General features: G+C 58.2%; 3 protein-coding genes across 7 annotated transcripts; 1 reads left to right on the forward strand and 2 right to left on the reverse strand.

Moving 5' to 3' along the window:
- Positions 1–305: 305 nt before the first annotated feature.
- Positions 306–9,075, reverse strand: ZNF668 (zinc finger protein 668). Of its 3 annotated transcripts, none has more exons than XM_028110260.2 (3): positions 8,980–9,075; positions 2,294–2,963; positions 306–1,742 (listed from the first exon to the last, which is right to left on the reverse strand). In XM_028110260.2, exons 2-3 carry the CDS (start codon positions 2,944–2,946, stop codon positions 530–532), a joined length of 1,866 nt encoding a protein of 621 aa, XP_027966061.1. In that variant the 5' UTR covers positions 2,947–2,963; positions 8,980–9,075; the 3' UTR covers positions 306–529. The 3 variants fall into 3 exon arrangements, with proteins under 3 accessions (XP_027966061.1, XP_027966060.1, XP_087885223.1); XM_028110259.2 differs by having other exon boundaries at positions 2,294–2,968; XM_088029097.1 differs by lacking the exon at positions 8,980–9,075 and adding an exon at positions 3,223–4,425 and having other exon boundaries at positions 2,294–2,972.
- A 653-nt stretch (positions 9,076–9,728) lies between these two features.
- Positions 9,729–20,956, forward strand: ZNF646 (zinc finger protein 646). Of its 3 annotated transcripts, XR_003610411.2 has the most exons (4): positions 9,729–10,120; positions 11,190–16,602; positions 17,894–18,360; positions 18,793–20,956. XR_003610411.2 is itself a non-coding variant. In XM_028110039.2 (3 exons), exons 2-3 carry the CDS (start codon positions 11,262–11,264, stop codon positions 18,013–18,015), a joined length of 5,463 nt encoding a protein of 1,820 aa, XP_027965840.1. In that variant the 5' UTR covers positions 9,729–10,120; positions 11,190–11,261; the 3' UTR covers positions 18,016–18,515. The 3 variants fall into 3 exon arrangements, 2 of the variants coding, with proteins under 2 accessions (XP_027965840.1, XP_027965841.1); XM_028110039.2 differs by lacking the exon at positions 18,793–20,956 and having other exon boundaries at positions 17,894–18,515; XM_028110040.2 differs by lacking the exon at positions 18,793–20,956 and having other exon boundaries at positions 9,729–10,018; positions 17,894–18,515.
- Positions 18,778–23,606, reverse strand: PRSS53 (serine protease 53). Its single transcript, XM_088029098.1, has 10 exons — positions 23,549–23,606; positions 22,324–22,612; positions 21,720–21,985; positions 21,441–21,595; positions 21,056–21,275; positions 20,137–20,287; positions 19,807–20,051; positions 19,578–19,723; positions 19,126–19,342; positions 18,778–18,887 (listed from the first exon to the last, which is right to left on the reverse strand). The coding sequence occupies exons 1-10, from the start codon at positions 23,604–23,606 to the stop codon at positions 18,778–18,780; spliced, it is 1,857 nt and encodes a 618-aa protein (XP_087885224.1).
- Positions 23,607–24,006: the final 400 nt, after the last annotated feature.

The raw sequence follows: 24,006 nt of genomic DNA on the forward strand, positions 1-24,006 counted from the left end.
ACTCAATAAAAGGTTTCCACGATGGGCTAAACAAAGATAAATAGATTTGTTCATTGTTGGACTTATCAATGACTTTAATACACTTTTGATCACCAACAATCCCCAAGAAGAGCATAGGGAATTTCCTGTACTTCCTTGACCAGGGAACTCTTTGTCAGGACATTCTGAAAATATACATTGGGAAACAATGCAGCCAAAGACCCTTCTAGTTTCTAATCTGTCAATCTAGGGGTCTCCACTGAACCTTACCCCATGCCCAAACTCCCACTCCCTTTCCCCCAACCAAAAAACAGAAGACAGCCCAGTATCAAAGTGAAATGCTTTAATGAGTGTTACTCAGAACCACACGTGTCTCTCAACAGCGCTGCCCGCCTCCATTGTCCCCAGCTCTTTGTTGGCAAGGAGAGCTAGCTGCCTGGGGTGGGGGGGCAGGGATCTGGAGTCTAAAGAGTGAGCTGGGGCAGAGAGGTTCAGGAGACACCCTGTGAGGTCTGGGCTCTTGGGAGTGAGGTGGAGGGGGCGATGGGCCTCACGCGGGTCCCTCTTCAGGCATTCCTAGCAAAGCCACAAGGGGCTCGAGGGGCGTGGGGGTCCCGATGGGCACAGGGTGGGTGCGCTCGTGCTTGCGCAGGTCGCTGGCACTCAAGAAGGCCTTGGGGCAGTGGGAGCAGGTGTAGGGGCGCACAGAGCTGTGGGTGCGGCTGTGTTTGCGAAGCCCTGCCCGGTCAGAGAAGCTCTTGCCGCACTGGGTGCAGGGAAAGGGCCGGAGCTCTGGGTGTGAGCGCTCATGCCGTCGCAGCAACGTCAGCGTGGAGAACGTCTCCTTGCACTCCCGGCACACAAATTGCGGTGGCTTCTCATCATTCTCCTCGCCCCCCACCTCGCCTGCTCCCCCCAAGGGACCAGGAGCCTCCCCAACCCCAGCATCTTGGCACTCCACATGTTCCACCGTCATGCCCACCACTTGCCACTGGGTGGCCATCACACCACCTGATTCCGGGGGCAGCCCCAGCAGCCCTGCTGGGGGGTCCCCTAGCCCTGCACCTGCTGCCGGGGCCGCGGGGCCCTCGCCTGCCACGCTGACTGGCAGTGCCAGCCCCACTACCAGCTCCTGCTGTGGGGGCGCCCCTGCGGCCTCGCTACTTCGATGGGTCCGCTCATGCTTCCTCAGGCTTGATGATACCACGAAGGACTTCCCGCAGGCGTTACAGTGGAAGGGACGCTCGCCCGAGTGCACCCGGCTGTGCTTAGTGAGACTGGCTCGCTCGGCGAAGGCTCGCCCACACTCCTCACAGCGGAAGGGCCGCTGGCCCGAGTGCACCAACGCATGGCGCTTGAGGTCCCAAGACGCCACAAACGTCTTGTCACACTGCAGGCACTTGAACGGCCGGTCACCCGTGTGCACCCGCCGGTGCATGGCCAGGTCTGCGGGCTGCCGAAAGTCTTTGCCGCACTTCTCGCAGCGATAAGGCTTCACGCCCTCGTGCGCCCGCTGGTGGCGCCGGAAGCTCGAGGGGTCGGAGAACATGCGGCCGCAACGCGGGCACAGGAAGGGCTTCTCGCCGGAGTGGGTGCGCTCGTGGCTCTGGTAGGAGCTGAGCTGCGTGAAGCCCTTGCCACAGGCTGGACAGCGATAGGGCTTCTGAGCCGCATGGATGCGCTGGTGGCACGTGAGCGAGGATGAGCGGGAGAAGCTCTTGCCACACTCTGAGCAGAGGAAGGGGCGCTCACCGGTGTGGGACCTGTGGAGGACGGAGGACCGGACGTGAAGGTGGCAGGCCTATCACCTGACCCCTGCTGCCTGTCTGCCCTGTACAGTAGGGGCTCCTAACATCCTCGGGGAACACAGGGCTGCACCCCCGGAGTCAGAAACCTTCAGGCTGGGTGTCTAGATCCCAGATAAGACCCCCTCTCTGCAGACCAAAGGCCAGGTTCCACTCCCACCTACGGGCCTCCACCAGAGATCCTCTGGGTGGCACGACTTCCGGCCCTGCCCCCTATCCAGCTGTCCAGGGACCCAGGCCAGTTAGATCCCAGCAGAATCCTCCAGGGCTGGCTTCCAACACAGTCTGCCCCGCCCCCCGCCCAAGCTGGGGCACCCGCTTCTCGCGTTCTTTCACTCGGCTCTCCCTGCAGCCCCGCCCCCCTCACCTTCCATTGGCTCTTTTCACTCTGTGAGACTCAACCCCTGTTCCCATTGGTCACAGGGCAGCCTTGCCCCACCTCCGCCCCATTGGCCGGCTCTTCCCGAAGCTCTTCCCAGCCGGGATCACCCACAGCACAACGCCCTCACCGCTCGTGGTTGCGCAGGTCCTTGAGCTCCGCGTAAGCCTTGCCGCAGCGCTCGCAGCCGTATGGCCGCAGGCCCGCGTGCGTGCGCCGGTGTTTGCGGAACACCGAAGGGTCGGCGAAGCTCTTGCCGCAGTCGGCGCAAGCGTAAGGCCGCTCGCCTGTGTGACCACGCTGGTGAATCTTGAGCTTGGAGAGCGCGCCGTAGGCCTTGGGGCAGTGAGCGCAGCGGAAGGGCAGCTCGCCAGCGTGCGAGGCCAGGTGCACGCGCAGGCACACGGGCTGCATGAAGCGGCGGCCACACTCGGGGCAAGGGAAGGGCTTTTCACCAGTGTGGCTGCGGCCGTGACTGCGCAGCTCGGGTGCCGTCTTGTAGGCCTTGGGGCACAGCGGGCATGCGTAAGGCCGAGGCTTAGCCGATGCACCTGACACCTTGTCCCCGCCAGCATCCTCTGCTTTGGGTTCTGTCTCCGGCTTCAGCTTCGCTTCCGCCACCTCCTCTGCGCAGTCTACAGGACCGTGTGTGGCAGCGTGACGTGCTGCCCTAGGCGCATTTGGAAATGTCTTAGTACAGGACAGGCACTTGTAGCGGCGACCCGAACGCTTGTAGCCGGGGGCGGGGGCGGAGGACCGGGCCTCCGCAGACTCCACCTCCATGGCTCCAATGGGCGGAACTTCTCTAGGAAAGACGCAAAGTTACACTCAAGCCACATGCCTTTGCCGTTCTCCAAGGCCTCTCCTTGCTAAGGTCTCAAAGGGGGGCTCTGTCTTATCTGCATTTCTCTCACCAGGGATGGCCATATCTTTCCTTCTAAGCATTCCTGGCTCTTACACTCTGCCCTCGAGTTTCCTCTCTGGTCTGTTCATTGATGAAAGAAGTTGGACCAGGTAACCTCAGGGGGGCCAAGAGAGGTTGGCGTCATCAAAATGCCCCCAGCCTCTGGGCTTCTTCAAATGCTGTAGCATTCCCAGAAGGCCCAGGTTCCATCCATCTCACCATCTTCCTTCTTCAGCTCAGAGGCTAAGGCCTTGTGCCAGGGCACAGGGTCCTCTGCAGGGCTGCAGACACAGAGGCTATCTGGATATGGGTCTGGCCTGAAGGTTGCCAAGTGCCCAGGGAAGACAGAGGTAGGTCCAGAAGAAGGCAGAATTAGTGGGCTAACTGGTAATTGGCACTGTCTGTCTGAAGCGAAAGGTCCTCAGTGTATGTATTTTGTCTTTCCCCTCTGGTTAGTCAGAGGCAGCAACTGTTTGCACACAATTCTGGCCTTGCACAGCTGGAAGGGACTCCACCCCAGGCAGGAATCCTGGTCCACCCTCTGCTCTGGAATTGCTGTTGGGCTCATGTTCCCAAAGCTCTGGAAATGGGGAACTCATTACCCTCAAGGCAGCTTGGGCCACTGCTAGCAGTTAGAAGTGTCTCAGTCATAATATGTCTGATTTAGCCTGGCCTCCTGGGGCACCCGCTCTAGTTAGGCCCCTTCTTTCTCATTCAGTGCTTGGACACCCTCCACCCAGCTGCTCCTGGGGATCATGGCTGGGAGGAAATAGGATTAATGGCTGCATTAGTCTTAACACCAGCTCATCCTCCCAAGGGGATGAAAAGAAGAGGATTATGGGCAGATCCACTTAGGGAGTACTCAGCAGCAGCTGCTGGGGGCGGCCAGTGTGAGGGGGTAAGGACGCTGCCATAGGCAGGGGAGGGAGCCAGGTGGGTCCCGAAGCTAGGCTGGGAAGAAGGAGACCTGAGTCTAGTGCTCCTTTCTAGGCCTGTTTCTTCATCTGTATACCTCAGGGTTTGGTGGCTTCCAAGTTATGACCCACGGGGAGCCCTTGGGGTAAGTGGCAAGGGCTGCATCTTTAGAGTCAGTGCCCTTATGCCCAGTGGCCCTGCCCCAGTCCCCTGCCCCTAGACGCATAATATGCTTTGTGTACAGGCAGCCAGAATCTTCATAAAGTATCATGTCATACTTTGTCCCCTGCTCAGTAACTTTCCATGACTTGCATCACACCATGCAAGCTCCCAGGTCCCTCCTGGCTGTTACAAATCCCACCAATCCTTCCTTTGAGCCCCACTTCCCCAGGATGCTTTTCCTGCATCTCCCCTATGGTTTTTGGCCCCAATCCCACACAACTCTGTTCTAACCTCAGCTCGTTCCCCCGCCCCGCCCCCCCCCTTTTCCCACCAAGTGCTGGGGCTGGAAGGTGAGTTAAAGGGCATGAGGCCTAACCTTCCCCATGGCTTGAATTCCCCCTAGAAATTCCAGCGGATTCTTCCCTATCTCTAGATGAGGCAGTCACACTACCTCCTTTCCAGACCATCTCTGGATAGTCTGATAAAGTTTCCCTTTAATAAAAATTATAGCTCCTATAGCACTTGCTAAATAAAAGGCAGTATCCTAAGCTCTTTACATGTATTAACTCAAACTTCACGTCAACACCACGAGAAGAGTTCTATTATATAGATTCCTTTTCTACAGAGAAGGAAACTGAGGCCCAGAGAAACAATGTAGCACTGTAGTTAAGTGTCCCATCTCTGAGGCCAAACTGCCTGGCTTACAATCTTGCCTTAATTAACTTCCTAGCTGTGACCTTGTGCTATGGTACCTCGATTTTCTCATCTGAAAAATGGAGGTAATAATAGTACTTACTTCACAGTGTTGGTTGAGTTATATGAATAACTGCCCTCAATTATTGAGAGTCTTCTTAGAGCCAGACACTTTGCTGAGCGTGCTACCTTATTTCTCTCACAGCTTCCTGAGATAGAGATTCTTGTCCTCATTTTACAAACAAATGAACTGAGGTTCCAAGAGGTTTAGTGACTAGCCCATGGTCACAAAGCTAGACTCACAGCTGGGACTTGAATTCAGGTGTTTAACTTGCCTTGAGTTACTGGGATCTTTATCAGCTGTCTGGGCCCCCCAGATTTGTCTGCTGCCTGGGCCTGCCCTACGCTGACCAGACCCAGAGTTCAGGCCACATCTTCATGTTCTCTCATCCCTGTGGAACTGCCTTGAGACCAGAACCAGCACCCTTTATGTTTCTGTGTCCCTCTCAGAGGGCCTGACCCCTGGGTTCTAAGCTCTGGGTTTCAGTGTTCCTATCTGTGAACCAGAAATCAGAGAGCTGGAGGTGTACATCTCTCCTCCTAAAGCACTTCCTTGGGGGAAAAGGTAGGGAAGCACCAGGTTGGTTGCAGCAGGTGCCCAGCTCCATGAAGAGCAGGGGACCACGTAGGCTAGGCCCCTATCTAAAATCCCACCATGAGGTCCTCACTTCATGGTTTACCAAGGACTCTTCCACCCACCACTCTCTAGACTGATGTTTCTCCCAAGTCAGGTCTGTGAACACTCTGCGTGAGGATAATCACCCAGAGAGTATGGGGCTGGACTCAGAAATCTGTACTTTAAACAGGCTCTTGGGGTCATGACAGCCAACACTTAACACTTAAGAACCAAAGACATGGGCGCCTGGGTGGCTCAGATGGTTAAGCATCTGCCTTCGGCTCAGGTCATGATCCCAGAGTCCTGGGATCTAGTCCCACATCGGGCTCCCTGCTCCTTGGGAGCCTGCTTCTCCCTCTGCCTCTCTCTCTCTCTCTCTCTCTCTCTGTCTCTCATGAATAAATAAATAAAATCTTAAAAAACAAAAAAACCCCAAAAAGAACCAAAGACATATCCTTAGGTCTTCACAAAGCTTCTAGGAGAGAGGCATTTTTACTAGGCCTCTCTTCAGATACGGAGATTCACCCCCCCCTCCCCCCCGTAAGGGAAAACACTTGTATAAGGACACCAAGCTAGTCAAGAGGCCAGACTCAAATCCAAGTCTTCAGGCCCCTGGGCTGGGTTCTTTCTCTACTAGTCTGTATTTACTTCAGGTTTATGAACCAAATCAGGAGATTTTCCACTGCTCCTAGAACAAAGACCTGTATCTTTTCCATGTGGAAGGCTACCTCACCTCCCACTCCTCTTTGTGGTCTTACGAGGCTCCACCCACACAGGCTCCCTTTCTTTTCTAAAAGAGCTATGGGGCGCCTGGGTGGCTCAATTGGTTAAGCATCTGCCTTTGGCTCAGGTCATGATCCCAGGGTCTTGGGATCGAGCCCCGCATTCGGCTCCCTACTCACCGGGAAGCCTGCTTCTCCCTTTGCCCCTCTACCTGCTTGTGCTTTCCCTCTCTCTGTCAAATAAATGAATAAAATCTTAAAAAAAAAAAAAAAGGCGAAATTCCTTCCCACCTCAGGGCCTTTGTACTAGTGGCTCCCTCCACCAGGACCACTGTTCCCCAAAGATCATTGTGTAGCTATCTCTTTGATTTCATTTGGGCCTCAGCCCCCTGTCACCTCCTCAAAGTAGGCTTTCCTGACCACTTTTCCTTCTTTTTTTTTTTTTTTTTTAAGATTTTATTTATTTATGTGAGAGAGAGAGAGCTTAAGGGGGTAGGGTCAGGGAGAGAGAAGCAGACTCCCTGCTGGGTAGGGAGCCTGATGTGGGACTCGATCCTGGGACTCCAGGATCATGACCTGAGCGGAAGGCAGTTGCTTAACCAACTGAGCCACCCAGGCGCCCCTCCTGACCACCTTTCTTTATGCTGTTTCTATTCTCGCTAATCACTATCTCCTCCTCTTTAGTTTCCCAAATGGTGCTCATTAAGATAACATTCCCTGCAAGCTTACCACGGGCCAGGTCTCATTCTATGCATTTTGTGGGTACTCCTCAAGCTAAGCCTCACAACTGCCTAGAAATTTCTTATGGACTGAATGCACGCATGCACAGAGGATATAACAAGAGGGTGGATATCTACAGGCCAGGAAGAGAGTCCTCACCAGGAACTGAATTGGCCAGCATCTTGATCTTGGACTTCCCAGCCTCCAGAACTGTGAGAAATAAATTTCTGTTGTTTAAGCCCCTTAAGTCTGTGTGGGGTTTTGTTGTTGTTGTTGTTATGCATAGCCTGAACAGACTAAATTAAACAGTATTATTTCCACCATTTTACAGACAAGGATACTGAGGCACACAGACATGACGTCGTGGCCACAACCAGTGTTCAAAACCAGGTGGTCCGGCTCTCAAACTTCTGCTTTCTGTCCTGATTGTTGCTTTGGTGCACTTACACATCTTATGGCTGGATTATTAATTCTCTGCCTCCAGCACCAGGGTCTAGGCTGGCAAAGAGCCAGGAACCTTCATTTTTTTGGTATCCTCTACACCTAGAACTGTGGCTGATGCCCCAAAACAAAGTGAATGAATCAACCTCTGAAACAGAACTCAAACCCACGTCTATTGCCTCTGCCTCCTCCATAGTAGGAGTTTGTGAGAATTTCTGTAAACAATTATTTATTAACTGAATTTCTCTGCCTTTCCAAGTTCACAAGGTCCAAATATCACCCAGTATCCTACAGTGGGTTCATTGCTCTGGTGAGGGAGGCTTGTCTTTGCTTCACTACTGGCTTAGGAGGGAGATGCAGGCCTGCGGCCTGAACATGCCAGAGATGCACTGATTTCATTCCCAGACAGCTTAGGCTAGGACCCTGTGAGCTGGGATGAGGTAAAAAAAGAATTACTTTTTATCCCCCCTGCACCTTGGTCTCCCCATGTGTAAACAAGTAGACATCAATAAGGCCTCACCGGCCATGAGACCTGGTGAGATGGTGAATGGGGAACTGTAAACCGTGCAGAAGTGAGGGCTAATCATCTCCTAGGCCTCCAAGCTGGTCAGTTGACAACCTAATCCTAACCTACTTTTTCAGCCTCAGCTCCAGCGGCAGTGTCCCCCTCCCAACAGCAAACTAAGCCCCAGCCTCAATTCTCAAAACTTTCTCACCTAAATGCATCTCCACTTGGAGTTCTCGCTGCCTCGGGAGCCCTTGCTTACCTTCTCCCACGGGAAAAACTCTTTTGCATCCTTCAAATACCCCCTTCCTCAGTGCCCTCAAGAATGCTTAATAGGCAGTAGAGGTAAGGACGCCACGGCGCTTTGGGCCTCAGTTTTCTCATCAGTAAAATGGGATCTCTCAGGTACGTGGGAGTTTGAAGGGCTTTAAGGCCTAAGACACGCTAAGGGGCCTAGAGCTGCAGAAACCCTGCGCCTCCAGTTCCCAGCAACTATCTACACGTCGGCGCCCCCACCAGACAGCCCCGCAGGGCAGATCCCTGGGCTGACTCGTCTCGGAAGGCTGGGAAAACGTGGCCTCGGAGAACGAGTCAGGAAGGAGTGAACGAAGAATGAGAGATGAACAAATGAATGGGCCAAGGGCCGGACGCTGGACAAAGGCCTGCAAGATGGCGTTCTCTAGGACCGCGGGAGGGGCGACTAGCACCTCGGCCGGGGAGGGGTGCCGCCGGCGCCGGGGACCTTGTGAGGCGGGCCGCGCGCCTGGGACAAAAGCCCGCAACATGGCGGGCTCTAGGACCCCCAGGGCCCGCACCGTGCGAGGCTGGCAGCCGCGCCGGCCGAGCCCAGGAGTCCGCAGCAGACGGCCCGCGGGGACAGCCGGCGGGTTCTAGGACCCGCTGGGCCGGAGCCCGCCGGCGCCCTCCCGGGGCCGCACTCCTCCCGCCCCGCCCGCTTTGCTCGCGCCAGGCCAACTCCATCCGTCCTCTGCACCCACAGGGAAACTGAGGCCTCTCGGACTGCGTCCGCGCTGGGGCGGCCCGGGGGTCCCCGCGGCTTCCCGCCGGCATTTCCTACCTTAACGAACTTGGGTTGGCTCCGTGGCGTCAGCGGCAGCTGCTCTCGCCGACGGAGCCCGGGACACTGCCAGGGAGGGGCAGGCGCTAGGACCCAGTGGGGGGAGGGGGAAGGCGGGGCCCGCAAGCGGAAGTGGGCGGGAGCTTCTCCCGCCCGGGAGGAAGGCAAAGTTGACCCGAGCAATGCAGGCGAAGGTGGCAGAGAGACATCTTGCAAGGGTTCTCTGTGGGTGCTAATGACAGGGGACGCCACACAGGTTTACGGTATACACCGGGCTATTGCTAGCTTGGGGCCAAGTCACCAAGAAGAAGGCGGGAGGACAGAAGGGCCATAGCAAGCTTTGTAGTACCCAAATCCGCTTATATTCCACCACATTTCCCTCAGCAAGGAGTGAATGAAACTCCCTCCATCCGTCTTGGGAAGGTTTTCAGGGAGCTCCACGAAACGTGTCGCTAAAGTACCGAGGCCAGAGCAGCAGAACGCATTTTTTCCTCGTCTGCTTTCAGCTAATATGCACCGGAACAATTTTCGCAGCTCTTGCCGGAAGTGTGGCTAAGACTAGTGGCAAAACAACCCAGCGCTTTGACCCCCCTGGGCGGGGTCACAGTCCCGTTTCAGCTACCTCTCCCTTAGCCCCGGAAGTGTGTCTGTGTAGAACCGCTGCTTGGAGGCGGCACAGGAAGTGTTCTCGAGGCAGAGCTTTCGAGGGGAACCTTTTGCGGCTAGGACACTTCCTGTTTCCTAGTAACAATAGGAAGTGTCCGCGGAGCTGGGGGTGGACTCTGGCTCCGGCCAGCTGCGCCCTCTTTCCTCTCCCTCTTTCCTTCTCCCTTTTCTCCTTTCCTTCTTTTCCTCCTTTCCCGCCTCCCAGGAACCCTGGCGAAGTGTGCGTGTGTGGGAGCGCGAGAGCCCCCCGCAGCCACCCCTTGGGGCGCGCGGCTGCAGTTAGGGTGAGGGTCCCAGTGCGCAGGCGCGCTCCCGTTCGCGGTCCCCAACGGACTCACCCGCGGCGGGAACGAAAAGGGGCCACCCGAGCGAGGTAGGGGTCCTGAGAGGAAATTGGCCGAGGAGATGAGTGAGGCGAGAAGACCTGGTTGGTGGCTGATCAGGAGAAGGGGCTCGAGCGAAGGGGCTTTGTGAGGTGAGAAGTCGGGGAGCAGGTTCAGTGAGGGGGTTTAGATCCGGAGATATGAGTTGTGTGTATAGAGGTCCCATGGGAGTGAAGAATCAGAGTCAGCGAAGGCCAAGGTGATGGAGGAGGCATAGGGGCCTGCTAGGGAGAGAGTAAGGGCTTTGGAAAGAAGATTGCCCCAGTCACTGGGTTTGCTCCTGTGTAAGCTGGGATAACAGGCGCTGCAGTGTGTTTCGAGGATTCAGTGACACAACGAATATTCTTTACTTAACACAGTGCCCCACACATGGTAATGCCCACTTAGCATGTGTTGATGTCACCATGCATATTTTAAGAGGAGACAGAAAAAATGAGAAGGGTAAGAAAGAAAAAGGTAGGGGGTGAAGAACAACCAGAAATGAGTTGGAATTTCCAAGATACAAGATAATTTGGGTTCAGGGGAAGTAGGTGAAGGAAGTGGCCAAGAGAGTCTTAGGAAAGAGACCTTGTGACCCTGAAAGGAATAGGGGAGGTGGGGGAAAAAGCCAGCCCTTTCTTTGAAAAGGGTCTAACCCTACCTCTCAGGTCCTCAGCTGTCAACTGAAGAAAAAGACTGCTTTTCAGTGTCTCTAGGCCACTCTGTTTAGCGGAGGGGTCAAGGAGAGAGGATTGGACTTCGCCCATTTGAAGGTCCTAGAAAAGGTTCAGGTTTCCTTTTAAGAGGTCACAAGAGATAGGTTGGTTGGTTGTTTCCGAATTATACAGAGGAGAGGGTTAGGGACAGTAGATTTTTTGGATTTGGTCTGATGAATAGAGGTAGGTAAGTCTGTGATCAGAGATGAGGTTGCATCCCTCTAGACTTCAATGTCCTTATCTCTGTCTCTAGGGATGAGTTAGGCCTAGGGGAGCTTCCATATTTGGGGAGCTTTTGTGCAGGGAGGCCTTAAATGATGGATGCTTTCAGATCTAGCAGAAAGCAAGTCCCTGGGCATTACTGCTTGGGGACCATTTCTGTGACCTCTGATGAGCTTGTTGCTTGTAGAGCCAAGAGGCAAAGTTAACTCAGGCCTTCCTTCTGACCACCACCCCCTCTTCCTAGGCCTCCCAGAGGAAGATGCTGCTGCCACCTGCCTGGTGTTCCTGAACCTCCAGGTTTCTGCCACACTGCCCCATGGAGGACACGCCCACCTCACTCAGCTGCTCTGACTGTCAGCGCCACTTTCCCAGTCTCCCGGAACTGTCCCGGCACCGCGAGCTGCTCCATCCATCTTCCCAGCAGGACAGTGAGGAGGCAGACAGCATCCCTCGGCCCTACCGCTGTCAGCAGTGTGGGCGTGGCTACCGTCACCCAGGGAGCTTGGTCAACCACCGGCGGACCCACGAGACTGGTCTTTTCCCCTGTACCACCTGTGGCAAGGACTTTACCAATCCCGTGGCCCTCAAGAGCCACATGAGGACTCATGCTCCCGAGGGCCGCCGTAGGCGCAGGCCTCCCCGCTCCAAGGAAGTCATTCCGCACCTGCAGGGGGAAACAGCATCCTCTGACTCTAGGGACCAGAGGCTTAGCCCTGGGGAAAGCTGGACAAGCCAGAAAAAACATGCCGAAGAGACATCTGGCTGTGAGTCTGGGCCTGACCCCAGGGCAGCTCTGAGCGCTAGGGAGGATCCACCCACCAGACAAAGAGAAGGCTGGGAAAGGCAGCCAGATTCTGAGGAGGGTGCAGAGGGCTGGGGGCCCACTACCAGTTCTGCCAGAGCCACCCCGCTCCCCACCGCAGCCAGCAGCCTCCTTAGCAATTTGGAACAGTATTTGGCTGAATCCGTAGTGAACTTCGCCGGGGGCCACGAGCCCCCTCAGTCAACTCGTGCTGAGGAGGAACGGCGGTACAAGTGCGCTCAGTGCGGCAAGACTTACAAGCATGCCGGGAGCCTGACCAATCACCGCCAGAGCCACAGCCTGGGCGTCTACCCTTGTGCCATCTGCTTCAAGGAGTTCTCTAACCTCATGGCCCTGAAGAACCACTCCCGACTCCATGCCCAGTATCAGCCTTACCAGTGTCCTCACTGTCCCCGTGCCTTCCGGCTCCCCCGAGAGCTGCTGGACCACCAACAGTCCCATGAGGGTGAAAGGCAGGAGCGGCTATGGGAAGGGAAAGGGACGCCCGCCACCAATGGGCACGTGGAGGAGAGCAGCCAGGACCAGCTCCCGACTACACAGATGCTGAACTGCTCCGGGGAGCGCAGCGCCTCTGGGGAGCTGGAGGACGGTGGCCTAGAGGAGTACCGGCCTTTCCGCTGTGGGGACTGCGGCCGCACTTACCGCCATGCTGGGAGCCTCATCAACCATCGCAAGAGCCACCAGACAGGTGTCTACCCCTGTTCCATCTGTTCCAAGCAGCTGTTCAACGCGGCTGCCCTCAAAAACCATGTGCGGGCTCATCACAGACCCCGGCAGGGAGCTGGGGAGGATGGGCAGCCATCAGTGCCACCAGCCCCCCTGCCTGGGGCTGATACCCCCCACAAAGAGGAAGAGGTCCCTGCCACCACCCTGGACCACCGCCCCTATAAGTGCGACGAGTGTGGTCGGGCTTACCGCCACCGGGGGAGCCTGGTGAACCACCGCCACAGCCATCGGACAGGAGAGTACCAGTGCTCACTCTGTCCCCGCAAGTACCCCAACCTTATGGCCCTGCGTAACCACGTGCGGGTCCATTGCAAAGCTGCTCGCCGCAGCGCAGGCCCAGGGGCTGAGGGTCCCCCCAGCCACCTCAAGGGAGAGCTCCCTCCTGACCAAGTGGAAGCAGAGGCAGCCCCACATACAGATCAGGGGCGTGGGTGCAAACACGAAGAGGAGGCGGCTGCGGCCGATGTCCCCCCAGCAGCAAATAGGACAGCACCACAGATCTGTAGCGTGTGTGGGATGCTCTTTGAAGACCCTGAGAGCCTTGAACGTCACGGCCGGACCCATGGGGATGGGGAAGACAGCAGGACAGAAACCAGGGCGTCCCCTCCTCGGGCATTTGCTTGCCAAGATTGTGGAAAGAGCTATCGCCACTCAGGCAGTCTTATCAACCACAGGCAGACCCACCAGACGGGGGACTTCAGCTGTGGGGCCTGCGCCAAGCACTTCCACACCATGGCCGCCATGAAGAACCATTTGCGACGCCACAGTGGGCGGTGGGGCCGACAGCACGGGAGGCGGGCCAGCAGTGCTGGCAGTGGGGGTGAAGCCAAACTCCCGTCAGGCGGGAACTGGGCCCAGGACTTCGTGGGAAACAGCAAGGGCCTGGACTGTGCGCGAGACCCTTCAGGGGGAGGTCCTAATGGAACCGCAGGCAGCTCGGAAAGCAATGAGGGCTGTCTGCAGACTGAAGCCGAAAGGGCTAGATGTGGGCTCGAGCGGGCGGAGGCCCGTATCCAGGGTGATAAAGAGAGCAGGGGTACTGAGGAAGGGCTGGAAAGGAAGGAGGCCTGTTTCCTAGACAACTTGGACATCCCAGGCAATGAGGAAAGCAATGGGACTCGCTTCTGTGATGGTCTCCCTGGGGTGGACGAAGACCGGAAACGAGCCCCTGGCCAGCCCAGCTCCCCGCACCACTCTCCTGTCACTGGCTGGCAGGCGGAGGTCTCCCACACGTGTTCGGACTGTGGGCATTCTTTTCCTCATGCCACCGGCCTGCTGAGCCACAGGCCGTGCCACCCCCCGGGCATCTATCAGTGCTCCCTCTGCCCGAAGGAGTTTGACTCTCTGCCTGCCCTGCGCAGCCACTTCCAGAACCACGGACCCGGGGAGGCCGCCCCTGCACAGCCTTTCCTCTGCTGCCTCTGCGGCATGATCTTCCCGGGACGGGCTGGCTACAGGCTTCACCGGCGCCAGGCTCATGACTCCTCTGGCCTGACCGAGGGGGAGGAGGAAGAGGGGGAGGAGGAAGGAGCCGCAGGGGCAGCCTCCACCCGGAGCCCTCCGCTGCAGCTCTCGGAAGCAGAGCTGTTGAATCAGCTGCAGCGGGAGGTGGAGGCGCTGGACGGAGCTGGTTATGGGCACATCTGTGGCTGCTGCGGTCAGACCTATGATGACCTAGGGAGCTTGGAGCGTCACCACCAAAGCCAGACTTCTGGGAACACCACAGACAAACCTCCCAGCCACTTAGGAGAGTCAGGCGATGCCATGGGAAGGGTTGCAGGTGACGACCGTGTCTTTGAGGGCACGGTGACCTCTCTCTCTGGGGAAGGTGGGGACACAAAGTCTGGAGAGGGAGTGGGTGCTATGGTTGTAGACAGCCTTTGCATGCGGGGGGAGGAAAGTCCGCCAGAGGCCCAGCCCCGCCCCTTCCGCTGCAACCAGTGTGGCAAGACCTATCGCCACGGGGGCAGCCTGGTGAACCACCGCAAGATCCACCAGACTGGAGACTTCATCTGTCCCGTCTGCTCCCGCTGCTACCCCAACCTGGCTGCCTATCGGAATCACCTGCGAAACCACCCGCGCTGCAAGGGCTCCGAGCCCCAGTTGGGGCCCGCCCCGGAGGCCGGAGGCAGCAGCGAGCCTCGGAACGTGGCAGAAGAAGGGCTGGGGCAGGCAGATGGCGGAAAGCTCCAGGAAGAACTTAAAGTGGAGCCCTCGGAGGAGGTGGCAAGGGTGAAAGAGGAGGAGTGGGGGGAGGCCACCGTGAAGGGGGAGGAGGTGGAGCCGAGGCTGGAGACTGCAGAGAAGAGCTGCCAGACCGAGGCCAGCTCTGAGCGGCCCTTCAGCTGTGAGGTGTGCGGCCGGTCCTACAAGCACGCTGGCAGCCTCATCAATCACCGGCAGAGCCACCAGACTGGCCACTTCGGCTGCCAGGCCTGCTCCAAAGGCTTCTCAAACCTCATGTCCCTCAAGAACCACCGGCGCATCCATGCAGATCCTCGGCGGTTCCGCTGCGGTGAATGTGGGAAGGCCTTCCGCCTGCGGAAGCAGCTGGCCAGCCACCAGCGGGTCCACGCCGAGCGGGGCGCGAGCGGGGGCACCCGGAAACTGACGCGGGAAGATCGGCCCTTCAGGTGCGGGCAGTGTGGGCGCACCTACCGCCATGCCGGCAGCCTCCTGAACCACCGGCGCAGCCACGAGACCGGCCAGTACAGCTGCCCCACATGCCCCAAGACCTACTCCAACAGCATGGCCCTGAAGGACCACCAGCGGCTGCACTCAGAGAGCCGGCGGCGGCGAGCAGGGCTGTGCCGGCGGGCAGCTGTGCGCTGTGCCCTGTGTGGCCGGGGTTTCCCTGGCCGGGGAGCTCTGGAGCAGCACCTGCGAGAGCATGAAGAGGAGACCAAAAGTGGTCAGAGAGGCACGGAGGACAGTGAGGGGACCCTGGCCGATGACCAGGGACTAGAGGAAAGGTCGGGTGGTCCTGAGTCAGTTCTCCAGCTGGAGGACAGAGCCAGGAGGCTGCGGGAGCAGAGGCCGAGCCCCACCGGGGCAGCAGGTTCAGAACCCACCGAGCCGGGACCCGGGGACGTGGGGAATGCCGAAGAGAGGCAAGGAGACGGGGGGCCAGTGAGTCGCGGTGGAGATTGGGTTCCTCGGGGTCATGTACTGACCAAGCCAGCAGATGAGTCAGAGGATAGTATCCCCAAGAGTCCTTGCCATCTTGGCAACACCCAGCCCAACGGACCTAGTCTGAGTTCTGTGGCTGGCTGGCACAGTGCAGACAGCCGACCTCAGCTCCAGCCCGAGAGTCCCCCATTTTCCTGCAGCCGTTGTGGCAAGACATACTGCCAGTCGGAAGGCCCTTTGAACCGCCACAGCACCCCCGAGACAGACTGCCACCATTGCCTGCCCTGCTCCAAGGAGTTCTCGAACCCTGTGGCCACTAAGAGCCACAGCCGCAACCACGTAGCTGCCCAGACCTTTGCCTGCCCCGACTGTGGTAAGGCTTTTCAGGCCCATCATGAACTAGCCAGCCACCTGCACACTCAGGCCAGCGGCCTCAGTCAGATGCCACCCCAGATACGGGAGGCCACAGGACCTGAAGGTGGGACTGTGGAGGATGAGGTAGATAGCCCCGGCCAAGGGGAAATCCAGAAGTCCCCACCGGAACCCCCCAGGGCCCCAGGAGAGAATGCTGGGAGAGCTGATGGGGGGCAAGGAGTAAAGTCCACAGTGGCTGAAGACGAGGAACGGCCCTTCCGCTGTGCCCAGTGTGGGCGGTCCTACCGCCACGCCGGTAGCCTGCTGAACCATCAGAAGGCCCACACCACTGGACTCTACCCCTGCTCCCTCTGCCCCAAACTTCTACCCAATCTGCTGTCCCTTAAGAACCATGGCAGGACCCACACAGACCCCAAGCGCCACCGCTGCAGCGTCTGTGGCAAGGCCTTCCGGACTGCTGCCCGGCTGGAGGGTCATGGGCGGGTCCATGCACCTCGGGAGGGGCCCTTCACTTGCCCTCACTGTCCCCGCCACTTCCGTCGCCGAGTCAGCTTCCAGCAGCACCAGCAGCAGCACCAGGAGGAATGGACAGTGGCCAGCTCTGGTACGGGGGCATGAATGGCTTGGGCAGAGGACAGAAAGGTCCCAGAGGAGGTGGGCACAGAGTGGGGGTGGGGGGGCGAGGAATGAGAGGAGAGGGTCCTATGGCTTCCAAGAGGTGTCGGGGGGCAGGGGGGCTTGGATGTGGAGAAGAGTAGTTTGAGTATCCTGCCTTGTGAGGGCTGAGATTGAAACCCTGGGCCAGGCCAACAGCATGGTGGGTTGGACAGTGGGGTGGGATAGGGTGTGCGCAGGGGCAGAGGCAGCTGCTGTGCAGGAGCCGAAGAGGAAGGGCCTTTTTGTTTGGGGAGGGGAGGCGAGGCAGCTCTCTGGCTACTACCTCTGGGAACTCCCCTGATCCAGCCAGTAAAGGAATGATTTCCAGAGAAAAATATGGTCTAGGTGGTGCTCTTTCCTTGAGGGGGGCAGGGAGCAGGAGAGTGAGGAATGGGGCGTGGGAGGCACCCCCAGACTAGACTGCTCTGTGGCTTTTGTGCTGACTTGGCCAGGGAAACCGGGCCACCGGTTGGCCCCCAGCTCCCTGTCCCTCTTCCCTGCATCTTGTCTCTGGTCCCCCTCCTCATTTCTTGGAAACTAGACCTTTGGTCCTTTGCTACTGATACTGCCCCATGTCTCTTCTTCCCCTTATTGAACCCTTTCTTTGCTGCGCATCTCCTTTTAAGGAGCCAACCAAACCACTCCTTCTACCTGCATACCCTCCTTCCCACCAACACACCTTTAACTGGAGAACTGAGTCACAGATAATTGTTTCTTTGAAGCCAGGCACAGCTGTAGCAACAACAGTCATTAGCCCCTATCTCCCGTCCTCTATCAGGGGGAATCTCCCTGGAAAGTCACTCCACCCAGCCCAGCTGGAGGATGAAGCTGCGGGGGAGTGGGGCAGCCTGTTGTTGAGCCCTGGGCTCACACCTTCAGCCTCCCCTAGAGATGTATAGGCCTTCTCCCAGGACCCATTCCATTTAGCGGCCACCAAGGGTGGGCGTCTCTGAGATGGCAGGTCCTTGACCAGAGATTGTCAGGGAAGGAGGGAATGGTGGGTGAGAGTCCCCTGAGAGAGCTGACGAGATAGCTTTCAGGGTAAAAGATTTCTTGTGACCTCAAGGGAATGAGCAAGAAGCCAGTTAATCAGGCCTGGAAAAGTAATTGGGAGTTCTCATGCAGGCCTCTGGGGCCATGCGGGATGGCGGCAGGGTGGCCTGCAGGCCTAGGGAATGGGGTGCAAGCTGTGTGGGGTTTGCCACCCTCAGTCAGTGACCACCTCTCTTTCTCCCCAGGAGTCCCAAAGGCACCAGCAGCGGGGAGAGGGGACTTGTCATTGCCCCCTCCTCCCACCCCCACGACCTCACTTCTGGATCCTTCACCCCAGTGGCCTGCAGACCTCAGCTTCTCCCTCTAAACTTCAAGTCTCCAAAGATCAGAATACGGGCGGGGGGGGGGGGGTGGCGGGTTGCAGGGAAAGGCTTGATCTCCATGTTTTGCTCAGGAGTAGTTAGGCATCCCCATCTCTCACTCTCCTCTCCCACTGTGCAGAGGGCCCAGATCTGGCTTCTTGCCCAAGGAGGGGCTAAGGTATTCCTCATGTCCTTGTCCTTGAAGGCTCTCCTTTCCCCAGCCTTTGTCACTATGCTCTTCCCTATGACCAGCCCTGCAAGAAACCCGGTGCCAGGCTCTGCCACGATGTGGGGCCACGGTCACCAGCCAGATTCCAACACCAAGGAGAGGCCGATTCAGAGAGCCACAGGTGGGAATGTTGCCTGTGGAAGGGGAGCCTTTTGCTACAATTTGTAACTTATTTTCTAAAGTCTATTTTGTAACAATTTATTTAAGTTTTAAAAAAAAAGGAGAATTGCTCCCCCACCCCCTTAAAAAAAAAAAAAGAACGAATTTTCAAAGTAAGTGGCTGGTGTGATCATATCTGAGGGGATGAATAAGGAAGGCTGGGGACGCCTGCATCGCACAGCAGAGCTGGGTGTGGGGGAGCATCCACAGGCGACATCTCCCTGTGCTGCAGGGTGGGGAGTAAGGGCAGCTGCCGGTCCAGGCAGGCTCCTTCCCAGAGCCCGCTGGGCTGTTGGGCCCACCCCAGTGCCTGGGATCACGGGGGGCTGCGGGGGGGTGAGGATGGGAGAGGGGCAGGGGCAGTGACGCAGGATTTGTCTCACTGTGTCTGCAGCATCCCAGAGCCACCTGTCAACAGCCAGCTGGTTTGCCTGTCAGGAAGAGGAAGGAGGGTGGGGTTGGCCTCATCCTCAGAACTTTCCTCCCTCCCTGGAAGAGGAAGAAGGTACTACTTAACCCCCATGACAGATGAGAAAACTGAGGTTTGAAGAAGTTGAGAGGCCTGCTCCAAGTCACAATGATGAAGAACCAGAATTTTGTCCACTTACCCCCCGCCCGCCGCCCTCCGGGGCAGCTAGAGGTGGGTCAGAACAGATCTTTTCCCTGGATTGAGAGAGCATGGGTCTGGAGAGGGACGGGTCAGCAGGGAGGCCCTAGGGCCACATACTCGTGTTGGCGGAGCAGCTCTCGGGCTCGGCCTCAGGCTCCGGCTCCTCAGCAAAATAGACCTGCCAGTCCAAACTGCTGACCCAGTTCTCATACGCAGGGAGCGCCACGAAGACCGCAGGCCTTGCGGGGCCTTGGCAGGCATCTCCAAAGCTGTGTAGCCCAGCCAGGAACCATGTGCCCCTCACCTCGTGCACCAGGGGTGCCCCGGACAGGCCCTGTCAGGGGGCAGGTGACACTGGGTGACTTCCTCTTCTCCCTAGGCCGCTGTGGGGGCAGAAGGGGCTAGGGGCCGGGCCGAGGCTCTGGCTGTTTGGGAGCCAGTTGGCAGAAAGGCCCCGTTTCAAGTGAGAGGCAGGTCTGGAGGCCAAGCCTGGCAGAAGGTCTGTTCGTGAGTTACAGGACAAAGATGCCAGGGGTTGGTGGGGTAAGGTTTGGGGGACCAGGGCTCACCTCACAGTGGGGCGGCTCACCCACAACACTGGAACACACCATCCCTGGCAGAATGGGGACGCTGTCGCTCCCAAGAGTTGCATGCAGCCGGTTGCAGGCCCTGGGCCCCAAGAGGGTCACAGGCACTGTCTGAGGGGATCTGGCGCCTGTAAGGCCAAGGGAAAAGACCCAGCTGCCCCAGTGGCTTCTGAGATGGATGGACGGTTGCTGGTGGGCCTGTCCTACGTACCTGCTCCGTGGCGGGGCAGCCCCAGGACCCAGCCACGTTCCCCATCGGGCAGATGGTGGTCGGAATAGGGCAGGCAGAGCGGCCGAAGGCTGGGGCCTAGTGTCACGGGTTGGGCCAGCAACAGGAGGGCCACATCGTAGCCCCCCTCTGGGTGGGTGTAAGCCCCATGCAGGACGAGTTGCTTCAGGCCCCACTCCTCTGGTCCGGCCCCCAGCCCGATGCTCCATTCCTCTGGGGTCTGGCGCCTGGGCAGAAGCAGCATTGACGGCATCGGGTGGCAGGGCTGCCGACCAGGGCGGGGGACACAAAGGCAAGAGAGACACGGCTCACCCGATGAAGCAGTGGGCAGCAGTCAGCACGACCTCCTCTGACACCAGGGCTCCGCCACAGGCCAGCTTCCCCTGGTGCTTCAGCCTGGCCTCCCAGGGCCATGTGGAGGGGGCTCCTGCCTGGGGACCTTCTCTCCTCAAGGATCCACAGGCTGGAACAGACGGGATGACATCACCTGCCTTCTTGCTAAGTGCTCCCTGCATGCCTGGCCCTGTGCTAAGCACTTCCCACGTACTATCCAATCCTCACAATATCCTTTTAAGTTGGATTTTGTTACCCTCGTTACTGAAGTAACCACAGTCCCAGAGAGGTTAAGTGACTCTCTAGCTCGGCAACCACAGGCAGGTAGCCAACTTGAGACACAAAAGCCGGGGCCCAAGCTTTTACACCCCGATTGTCTGGCCTCGTGAGAGTGGCCCCCATCTGTCTGCACCCCTCCGGGCTTGGACTGGCCCCAGAACTCCTGGCTCACTGGTACTTCTCTTACCATCAAGACACAGCTCTGTCCTAGGAATTCTTTCGCATGCAGTTTGCGTGTCAGTCGGCCTGGCATCCCAGGGCGTGGCTAGAATTTTGAGTGGGAGCCCTGCCCTGTCCCATCTCCCTGGGTCCCTGCTTGGAAACCTGCAGTTTGCTCCCACAACCTTCAATTAGATCTCAGATCCCTCTTCTTACCTAAACTCTAAATGCACGAAGTTCTAAAGTATCTTCTGCCTCTCAGCCCTAAATGGGGCCGTTCCTCTCTTAAGGGCCGAAAGGGGCCTCCAAAGCCCCTTAATTAGCCCCTGACTGTATGTGAATGCCTTGTCCCAATCCTCTATTCTGAGCTCAAATTTCCTTCACTGTGCTGCCCAGAAGTCCTTATGACGCAGGCCTGGGCGTCCCCGCCTGTCCCACTGCTAACGCCCCCTGCTCATACCTACACAGCTGTCCTCGTCACTGATCTCCGGGGTCCCCGGGTTCTGGGACAGGAAGGCCGCCCCCTGAGCTCGAGCCTGCAGCCAGGAGCTGTGAGCAGCCGTGCTGGTCAGCAGCACAGGGGTGTCTTCTTGGGCACAGCTTGATGCAAAGCTGATGATCCCAGCCTGAACCCAGTGTCCGTCAGGCTCACGGCACAGCACGGGGCCCCCAGAATCCCCCTGGAGCCAGGCAAAGGAGTCAAGGGTGGACAGTTGAGCCCCAGCCATGGGCAGACACCCTGTCCTCTAACAGTGGCAGCCCACCCATCCCTGTGGACTTGAGCACCGAGCCCACGGCTAGGCCCCCTCCCCTTCTGTTCCCTTGCCTTGTCTCCCGCATCAGACCTGACAGGGCCCCTGCACCCCAGGCTGGGCGCCCCCGCACAGCATCCCCGGCCGAGCTGGGTTGGCCAGCAGCCGCTGGTGCAGCTGGTTGTAGAGGCAGTTACACGTGGGGCGGCTGATGAGACGCAGGCGCAGATTCCGCAGAGTCCTGGGAGCTGGCACGAGAAGGGGGGTTGGGGGGGAGCAAGGGAGACAGCAGGCGGACAGTTGGCAGCTGGGGCTGTGTGACCTTGGGCGAGCATAGTGCCTCTCTGGGCTTCAGGCTGGGCCACCACTTACCACCATTGGTGTCCTGATCCCAGCCAGTGGCCCAGCAGGAGGTCCCAAAAGGAAAGCGATGGGTAGGTTGGGGCAGGCAGAGGGGTGTGTGGGCCGTGGGGTGGGCAAGTCGTAGCAGGGCCAGGTCTGAGCCCTGGCTGTAGTGGTTATAGGCCCTCGGCAGCTGCAGAGCCGTCACCCCCACCTTCTCGGCCCCTGGGCTCAGCCCCTCACGTTGCAGAGAACCCAGGACAACTGACCAGGAGTTCAGTTCTGTCATTGCTGCCCTGGAAGGGGAGGGACAAGGCCGAGGCACTGAATGCAAAGGGGGACAGTGACACCATGGGAGACACTACTGGGTAGGTGAAAGATGGGCAGAAATCAGCCCAGAGCTTTAAGCCAGGTCCTTCCCTCTCCCAAAACTGTTTTCTCGCTTGTAAGGCTTCTACCACAAACGGTTCAGATTAACTTGATAACGTGTACCGAGCACATGGCACACTCTCAGTAAATGGTACTTTGTTATTCTAGGGGCAGGGGTCAGTTTTACGGGGTTTGGGGACATATCACCCACTCCCCACCCCCCCGCAAAAGCCAGAAACTCAGCTTGACCCCAGCCATGACTCACTTTTCAAAGCAGTGAGCAGCAGTGAGGACCCAGGTGTCGGCCACCAGGGATCCACTGCAGATGTGGACCCCCTGCCTCCTCACACTCGCTTGCCACGGCCACTCGCCAGGTACTGTGATGCCCTCCCGAGGCTCAGGGGGGCCAGGGCCACGCTGCCCACATACTGTAAAGAGGGGTGGATCAGACTGACAGAAGACCCTGGTCCTGCCCTCACCACAGGCCTGAGCCAGATCCAAGAAAGGCCTGACCCCATGTCCCCAGAGCTTACCGTGCTGAGCCGCTTGAAGACCTGGGAAGAGAGAGACACAGGTGAGACGGGGGAGCCTTACCTGCTGGGCCCAGCCTTGGTGGAAGGCAGAGGTTGGGGGGGATGGGCCCCAGGTCCTTGTCTATGACTGTGCGGCTACCTTCCCAGCCCCTCCCAGAATGAAAATATATGAGGTCAAGAAAGAGCTTTTATTAGAACCTATTCAGAGTGTACACTCAGTAATTAATTCTCCTCCTTCAGCTGTGCTCAGCAACTCCTAGGCCTGAGAAGCAGGGCCAGGGTTCAGCTTGGGACGGGTGCAGCCCTCCTCCAGGCTTCAGAACCCCCAACTCCAGCCCCCGCCACTGAGTCAGGGAGGCGGCCTATGTATGTGCAGAGCATTAGCTTAATTGTGCCCTCAGCCTCGATGCCTAAGAGGAAGGATTAGAGGCCGACGTCATGTCCAAGGGGGGGAGGGCTCCAGGAGATGGAGACTCACCCCACCCCTGTTCTGACGACTCAGACTCCCCCACCTTTCCAGAATCTGCCGGAAACTCTACCAAAGGATCCCCTGCCCTGCCTGTGTCCCATCACAGGCACATCAACATCTGGGCCAGGAGAGGCCAGGAGAGATGGGACAGAGAGATGGAGAGACAGAGCCAAAGGGCTCCCAGAACCTGCCGAAGGTCATTCTGGAAGTAGAGAGGCAGAGAGGGACACAGGGTACACACAGGCACAGTGACTACAGGCACAGACTGTCATCTGGCCCGAGAAAGTACCACCCGTTTTGTCACAGGTGGCCACATCCACCTCCCCTCCTCCACAGCCAGACACAGGAACATCAGCGAGGGCCGACTGTCGCCCCGCAGGCACGCGCCCTCACCCACACCGAGCTGCAAGGCTGCTGGGACAGAGGGCGGCTGGCCCCTGAACGCCCCCCATCCCACGCCCCTCCCCGCTCACACACGGGTGGCTCACCCTCGACGAGGACCACTGCTCCCAGGATGAGCTGCCCTGGTCCCCAGCTCTGCTGCATGCTGCTCCAGGCCACTCTGCCGCCCGTGGTGCTCCGCTTTTCGGAGAGGCCACCTGGGTCTCCCTAGCTCCACCTCTGCTCCGCCCCCGGTTGGCTAAGAGTCAGGTGTCATTGCTTTTCCTCAGGCCCGGAAGGGAGCCAGCGGCTCCTAGCTCTGGGGCTGCGACTGTGTTACCCCAGGCTCTTCACCATCCCTCCGTGCGGCTCAGCCGTGGCCAGACTGCGTGGGTTCAAATCCTAGTTTCCCTAGTTACTGCCTGAGCGACCTCGGACAATTAGCCTGTCCGTGAACTCAGAATTGCTGAATGTGAAAATGCCCGGACCAGAGCCTGACATAGAGTAGACTTTGCCCCAGCGTGGAAGCTGTCCTCTGGGGACTGGGAAGGGCACTGTGGGCAGA

This window comes from Eumetopias jubatus, unplaced genomic scaffold (assembly GCF_037043125.1).
Source record: "Eumetopias jubatus isolate StellerSeaLion01/CBP00866 unplaced genomic scaffold, mEumJub1_p1.0 scaffold_12, whole genome shotgun sequence".
Taxonomy (NCBI): Eukaryota; Metazoa; Chordata; class Mammalia; order Carnivora; family Otariidae; genus Eumetopias; species Eumetopias jubatus.

What these genes read in the sequence shown, in the direction of transcription:
- ZNF668 (XM_088029097.1), bottom strand. Translation starts at nt 3,289, where the DNA reads ATGGTGAGATGGATGGAACCTGGGCCTTCTGGGAATGCTACAGCATTT. An exon ending in TGAAGAAGCCCAGAGGCTGG is followed by an intron (nt 2,973 to 3,222) that starts GGGCATTTTGAT and finishes TTTGCGTCTTTC; the next exon opens with CTAGAGAAGTTCCGCCCATT. An exon ending in GACCTGCGCAACCACGAGCG is followed by an intron (nt 1,743 to 2,293) that starts GTGAGGGCGTTG and finishes CGTCCTCCACAG; the next exon opens with GTCCCACACCGGTGAGCGCC.
- ZNF646 (XM_028110039.2), top strand. Translation starts at nt 11,262, where the DNA reads ATGGAGGACACGCCCACCTCACTCAGCTGCTCTGACTGTCAGCGCCAC. An exon ending in ATGGACAGTGGCCAGCTCTG is followed by an intron (nt 16,603 to 17,893) that starts GTACGGGGGCAT and finishes CTTTCTCCCCAG; the next exon opens with GAGTCCCAAAGGCACCAGCA.
- PRSS53 (XM_088029098.1), bottom strand. Translation starts at nt 23,606, where the DNA reads ATGCAGCAGAGCTGGGGACCAGGGCAGCTCATCCTGGGAGCAGTGGTC. An exon ending in GCTGCCCACTGCTTCATCGG is followed by an intron (nt 20,052 to 20,136) that starts GTGAGCCGTGTC and finishes GCTTCTGCCCAG; the next exon opens with GCGCCAGACCCCAGAGGAAT. An exon ending in GCTGCCCCGCCACGGAGCAG is followed by an intron (nt 19,724 to 19,806) that starts GTACGTAGGACA and finishes TTGGCCTTACAG; the next exon opens with GCGCCAGATCCCCTCAGACA.